At 40.3% G+C, this 6,910-nt stretch overlaps 1 protein-coding gene across 2 annotated transcripts in view; it reads left to right on the top strand.

Annotated features, from left to right (window-relative positions):
- The first annotated feature begins 533 nt into the window (after positions 1–533).
- Positions 534–6,910, top strand: part of CUNH3orf33 (chromosome unknown C3orf33 homolog) — a 15,963-nt gene continuing 9,586 nt past the window's right edge. The window contains exons 1-3 of one of the 2 annotated variants that reach the window (XM_031374004.1): positions 534–706; positions 2,149–2,208; positions 4,029–4,176. In XM_031374004.1, coding sequence (XP_031229864.1) covers positions 593–706; positions 2,149–2,208; positions 4,029–4,176 — 322 coding nt within the window. In that variant the 5' untranslated portion in view covers positions 534–592. Of the gene's footprint in view, positions 860–2,148; positions 2,209–4,028; positions 4,177–6,910 lie in introns of both variants that reach the window. The other variant, XM_031374005.1, reaches the window with a different exon arrangement.

Here is a 6,910-nt window from a genome sequence, read left to right as displayed (position 1 = left end):
AAAATATTTAGAAAGCCAGGTACGCTGAGACACAGCAGTAACCTCTGTATAGAAGAAGCCCAGATGAAAGGTTAGCGCACTGAGGCCAGCCTGTGCTACATAAACCCTGCTTTTAAAAAAAACAACAACAACAACAAAAAAAAAACAAACAAAACAAAAAAACAAAGGGTGGAGCCCAATGATAATCTGCCCAGTATGTAGAAGATTCTGGGTTTGCACTCCAGCACCATAAAATATGGCAGGTGAATTCTCTGAGTTTGAGCCAGCCTGGTCTGCAGAGCTACACAGAGAAACCCTGTCTCAAAAATAATACAGAAACAACAAAATAATAAAAATACAAACTTATATAGAAAAAGTAACAAAAACAAAAGGATCTTAAGATTCCCTAATTCTTAATATTTCACGGCATTTTGTTGTGTTGTTTTGAGTCAGTGTTGTTCTGCTGCCCTGGCTGGCGTGGTACCACCGGAGGACACACGTAGACAAGGGTGCAGACGCCAAGGAGGGGCGGGGACCCGGAGCCGCGGAGCGTAGCGCAGCGCCCTCTGCCGCCCACCGAGGGGAGCCCGCACGGCTCGCTGGACGCCGGAACATGGCGCGGCCGCCCGCGAGCCTCGGGTCGCAAGAGCCCGACCGCGACCGAGGGGAGGCCAACGTGGTGACGCGGGTGTCGCAATGGGCAGACAACCATCTGCGCCTTGTCCAGGTGCCACGACCCGGCGGGGTGGACTAGCCTGAGCGGGGTGATCGCGCCAGGCCTCGAAGAGGACCAGCAGGGGCGGAAGGACAACCGGGCCAACAGGAGAATGGCGGGGGGAGGTGACATCGCCTCATTTGCTGTCCTGGTGGCGACAGTCAGGTCTGGAGGCTGGCGCAGTGCTGGGGTCCCCACGGGGCTGGTCTAGGAGTAGCTCCTCATTCATTATGGCCGGCTGGAAACCCAGAAAGAGCAGAGAAGCCCCAGAGGCCTTGTCAGAGCGGAGCCTTGATGGGTTTTTCTAGGGCTGGGGTTCGAACTTTGGTTAGCAGTGTAGTGCTTACCACTGAACTATATACCCAGTCGTATTTTGTTTCTAAGTGAAACAAGAGAAGACACTGAAATTCAATCATAGAAGAAACACTTAGATGGCCAGAAGAATACCAGAGAAAGGACTGCTAAGGTCCCTGTGGTGGCGATGTGTGCTCGGAGGGAGGTACCCCTGGGTTGATGGTGGTGATGGTTCCTGACCTGGAGCAGTCGCAGTAAATGAGTTATTGGGGAAAGCTGTAGAGCTCTTGGACATTAAAATTTGAAGACTGGTCTTAAAACCAGGCCATTAGACTTTAAAGCACTGTTGTAGGCTTGAGGCAACAGAGCATAGTGTAGTATTCAAGGGCAATCGGACCTTGACGTACAGCTGAGCATGAACTGCATAAACCTGGCGGAGTGGGTAAAGCCCTGGTCTAGAGCGAAATCATGAAACAACTGCAGAAAGCTACAGAAGCCTAGGGGAATCTCTGTGGAGTGGAAGGCAGAAGAAGCAAAATCTGAAGCAGACAGGAAAACAGATCATTAGAATGGGTAGCCAAAAGCCAGGACCATGCGTTTCGAAGGAACAACGCCTTTTAAGAATTCTGCCGAGAATTGAAGGAAGTTGAACTTGGCCAAGGCTTTGCAGAAGCCTTGAGATCCAAGGCCAGGCCTGCTGACATGCCGTTGTAGCGCCATCCTTAGAGCAGACTGGTATCTGCCATTTAGTAGTAATCAGTGCCAAATAAATGCATGCATTGTTGCTTACTATACTAATATTAATGTTCAACCATTCACACACACACTTACCAGATATGTTTGCCATGATGTTGTATTTGTAAGGTTTTCTACCAAATACATAATTCACCATGGATGTAAGGTTAGAAATGCTAGGCCATGGGTGCATTCAAGAAATTCACAGACAAGGTAAAATCATTCACTCAAATCCCTGTGCATGTTAGATTGCTAAGGAAGGGCTAGATAGGGATGTGTTTTCGAAGAGTCCAGCCACCGTTTGAGGCATCTGTGTTATTTGAACTGTTAGTGCTCATGAGGATAGTCTCCTTCCTTTTAGGTTGGTACACTGACTATTGTAAACGGTAATTGGTGAGAACTAATCGCTACATCTCTTCCTCTAGAACATCAGCACCGGAATGGCCATAGCTGGGATAGTGTTACTAATAAGGAGCGTTCGGCTGGTGAGTCACCAATGGTACAAAGGCAACAGACAATTGGCTTGGTCTCACTCCAGGCTGCTTGGATTCATACTGGAAGATTTTAAATTGTATTTTAGAATAACAAACATATTTTAAGATCTTGCTTAAGATTTAGAACAGAGAATTTATTTTAGTGCCATGAAAATGTGCAGAATTTTACTTAATTTGACAAACTATTCACATAATCATTAAGACTTAAAAAATGATTCCATAAAGGATTTAGTTTGTTATAAAATAGTATAGTCACTGAACTTGGAAAGCTGAGGCAGGATTGCTGCAAGTTCCTAGCCAGCCTAGATGGCTGATGAGTTCCAGGTCAGCCTGGCCTGGGCCAGAGGGAGATCTTGTCTCAAACAAAAACAAAAACCAAACAAACCAGGATTTGTCTTGTCTGGGCAGGGGGTTGTTGTTACAGATAAAATCTTGGCTTTTAGGCAAAACTGTTTCTCAGGTGTTTTGTAAATAAACTGTTAAATGTAGATAGAAATGTGAGTTCTGATGTGGCTGTTAAACTGTAAAATTATAGAATTATCTATTTAATTTGAAAAGTTAAAACTTTCCAATGTAGCCTGGAATGGTCTTTTGAGATTCTGCCTAAGAATATATATAATAATATCTATTATATATAATTATTATAATTATATAATTGTGATCATATATAATTATATATATTATTATATATAAAATAATATATTATCTCTCTATATATATCATTATGGCATTCATGTTGATGAATATCTGAAAACAAAATACAAATAAGTACTTTATGTATGCCCCCCATACACACACACAGTCCAGAGTGGTCCTTCTGAATCAAAATTAAAAGTAAGTTCTGAGTCTTTGAGATGGGTCAGGGGGTATAGCCTTGGTACCAGAGTTTGATCCCAGAACCTACAGGAAGGTGGAAGAGAACATACTCCACAAAGTTGTCCTCTGATATCCACATGCACAATGTAGTATAGCATACACACACACATACACACACACACACACACACACACACACACACACACACACCACTAAACAGAAATTTTTAAAAATTCATTTCTGGTTGAGAGATGACGGGAAATTTCCTCAGCATTTAGATGCAGTTCTTCTCCCTTACAGAGAAAATATGCTATAGCATCAAATACTCTCTCCTGGTAAAAGAAACAAGTCCAGTGTCGTGTAAAGTTCTGAGCTAGTCATGATGTGTGTTGTTTGTTGCATAAAATAGCTACTAACCCTGGGTACCTAGTAGTTGTTGGGGAAGTAAATTTTCAGTGTTGGCCTTTGTCAACAGGATATGCTTTGTCTCCAAAATGATTTTTAAAAATAAAAACATGTCTTTTCAGTTTGGAGTCATTTAACACGACACAACTTTGCTCAGGATTTACATCTCCCATCTCTTATTTAGTAGTTTAAACATTTCTAAAGTTATTTACTATTTTTATGTGTATGTGATTTTGCATGTGTGAGTTTATGTGTGCCAGATGTTTATTTAGCCTGAAGAGAGTGTCTAGAACTTGGTGCTGGAAACTGAACCCCCATCCACTGCAAGGGCATCAAGTGCCCTTAACTGATGAGCCATCTCTCCAGACCCTATAAACACTTTTGATTAAATAGTAAAGTGTTATAAACACTTTTGATTAAATAGTAAAGTGTTATAAACACTTTTGATTAAATATTAAAGTATTAGTATCAAATTAAGAACCAAGTTAAAACTTTTCAATGGCTATGTCTTCTTGTTAAATGCTTATATATCTTCACATTGTATTTTCATGTCAAGTGAAAATTACATCTCCTTCTTTGTCAACCAACAGATATCAAAATTTACAACCTCTTCAGATATTCCAGTAGAATTTATAAGAAAGAAAGTTAAACTACGTGGCCGATTACGGCGGATAACTGAGTGTGGTCTAGAAATTGAACATATACCTATTACTTTACCTTTCATATCTTCATGGAAACGTAAGTAAGAAAAAAGAATTGTAAAACTAGATAACTACTGCAGTGATTACTGTGGTATTTAATAACTAGATACTATTTATAAAGTAGCAAGAATTTTCTAATTCTGATCACTTTCCATAGTCTATGAAAGTCTAAACCATGGTCTGATTTACAAGAACTTATTTAGTTTGGCTCTAGAGTTCTCTCCTTTGTTTTAGTTGACTGCTCAGTCTTTCATTTAGGCAGTCAGCTGCTCATCCCATAAATGATGACAATCTTTATGGCCTGGGACCTAAGATAACTTTGTATGGTGCCGAAGTAGACAAGCTCAGTCCTTCTAACTTTTGAAGCTTACAGTCCCTGTGAAAGATTGATAATATTCATGTGAAAATTTGTCCTAATATCCATGAAGACAGAGTCCTAGGATACATAATTACTCGGGTCTGGTAGAGTTAAGGAAATATGCTCATATACAGTAGTCAGAGATGTTCTCATTGAGGAGTTGTTATATAATCAGAGACCTGAACATTTGAGTGGGCTAGCCTGGAAGAACATAGGGAGGAATGTGCCCACATCTTCTGGCAGTTTATATGAAGCCTCCTATAGCTGAAACATAGCGAAGAAAGGTTGAAAGGAGCCAAAGGAGACTAGATGCAGAGTAGAAGCCAAATTGTTTTTCTCCTTATCATCATGTAACTCTGCATCATATTAAAGAGCCCAGGCACATATACATTTCTCCTGTAGATGCAGTCTCATGACCACAAGGATATGTAGGGTGACCCTATTTCAAAACAAACAAACAAACCAAGAACAACAAGAGTGTGGTGATGAAGCAGACACCTTGGTGATGGTATTTATCACTGAGACAGTGCCATTCTGTGTCATTCTCTGGTTTTCCAGCGGTCCATATTCTTGGTCTCACTTGACATACTTTCTCCTTTCCCTGATTCTGTGTTCATCTGTAAACCCCAGGTCCTATCTTTTTGACAGAGCACCCTTAGTCTTCTCTACTAGAACCATGTTACTCTTTGTACTACCTTCTAACATCTCTGCATCATCCCACTTAATGTGGGTTGGACTTTTAAAAATGTTTCTATGCAAGATTTATTGAAGGAGACGGGAGAGAAGACTTGGTGGTTTAGAATACGTGGTGTTCTTACTGAAGACCTGGGTTCAGTTCCCAGCACTATTTTGTCATGTCATGGCTATCATGACTAGTATGTCGTAACAGCTATCATGGCTAATATGTATAACAGCTATCACGATTATCATATTCTAACACAGCTATCATCCACTATTAAGATATAACAGCTATAAAGACTATTATACCATAAAAATGGCTACCATAACTATTATGTTAGAAAACAACTCTCACTGTCATGTAAAGTTATTAAGGAGATTGGGGCATCTCAGCAAAGGTCATGATGGCTCACAGCCATCCATCTATAACACCATTTCCAGGGGATCGAATTCCCTTATTCTGACCTCCAAGGATGAGTGCACATACATCTTGGAGACATACAGACAAAACATTCAGACACATAAATCTTAAAAATATAAAAAGAGTTATTGAAGAACTAGAAAGGCAAAAAGATTCCTATCACAGAAACAAATCTAAAAATAATTAGAGATCATGCGTAGGCAACATGGCTCAGCAGGTTAAGGTACTGCCTTCCCAGCCTTTATAGTTGAGTACAATCTCAAGGACCACATGGTAGGAGAGAAATAACTTCACATGTTATATTCTGACTTCCATGTTCATGTGCATTCTCTCTCTCTCTCTCTCTCTCTCTCTCTCTCTCTCTCTCTCTCTCTCTCTCATACACACACACACACACACACACACACACACAAATAAGTAAGTAAATGTAGTAATTAAAAACCCCAAACAGACAGACAGTTGAGGGCTGGTGGGGTAACTCAGCATGGGAAGGTATTTGCCACCATACTGAAGACCTGAGTTTATAATCTCTCAGATCTCATGATAAAAGGAAAGAACTGACTGCCACATGTTGTTGTCTCATGTCTGCATGTGTGGCTGTGGCAATGCATGCACTTGCTCACACATATAGTAAATAAATATAATAATTTTTAAATATACAAATAATATTTTTTGCTATTGTTTTGAGACAAGTTCTCACTCACTATAGAGATCTGGCTGACCTAGAACTCATTATGTACACCAGGGCAGCCTGAAACTTGTGACAGTCTTGCCTCTGCAGGTTGAAATGCCCAGCCAAAAAACACAGGCTTTTAAAAGTAACATTTACATTTCCAAAAATATTCACAGGTTTTGGTGAAAATCTATTGACTTTCTTCTAATAATGCATTTGTTATGGATGGTTTATTAAATCATGACTTTATTTTTATTGACTGTATCATGCTTTGAGTGTGCAATAAATTTCCTCATTAAATAAAAACCCAGTGGCCTTTCTTATGTGAAGAACTGGGACGCTAATACTAAAGTTGATAGTGTTGAATTACATTCAGGCATCCACTTCAGGTTTTCAGTTACCTAATCTTTGGTCTCACAGACCATAGAAGTTTTTAGTGGAAGATTGGTGACACTGGCAACTTCAAACATTAGAAGAGCCCTCAGAATGTATTGGTATATCAATCAATTGCTTACAGGCATCTAATTTCTAAAACTTGTTTCTGCCTTGTGAGTGTTGGGAATACAGGCATGCACTACCTTCCCCACAGCATCGTCTAACCTGTGCCGCATGCTCTGTCTTAATCTAGTCACACATTACTA

Source organism: Mastomys coucha, unplaced genomic scaffold, assembly GCF_008632895.1.
Source record: "Mastomys coucha isolate ucsf_1 unplaced genomic scaffold, UCSF_Mcou_1 pScaffold16, whole genome shotgun sequence".
NCBI classification, from domain to species: domain Eukaryota; kingdom Metazoa; phylum Chordata; class Mammalia; order Rodentia; family Muridae; genus Mastomys; species Mastomys coucha.
Note: the sequence above shows the minus strand (reverse complement) of the source record. Positions and strands in the feature narration are given on the sequence as shown.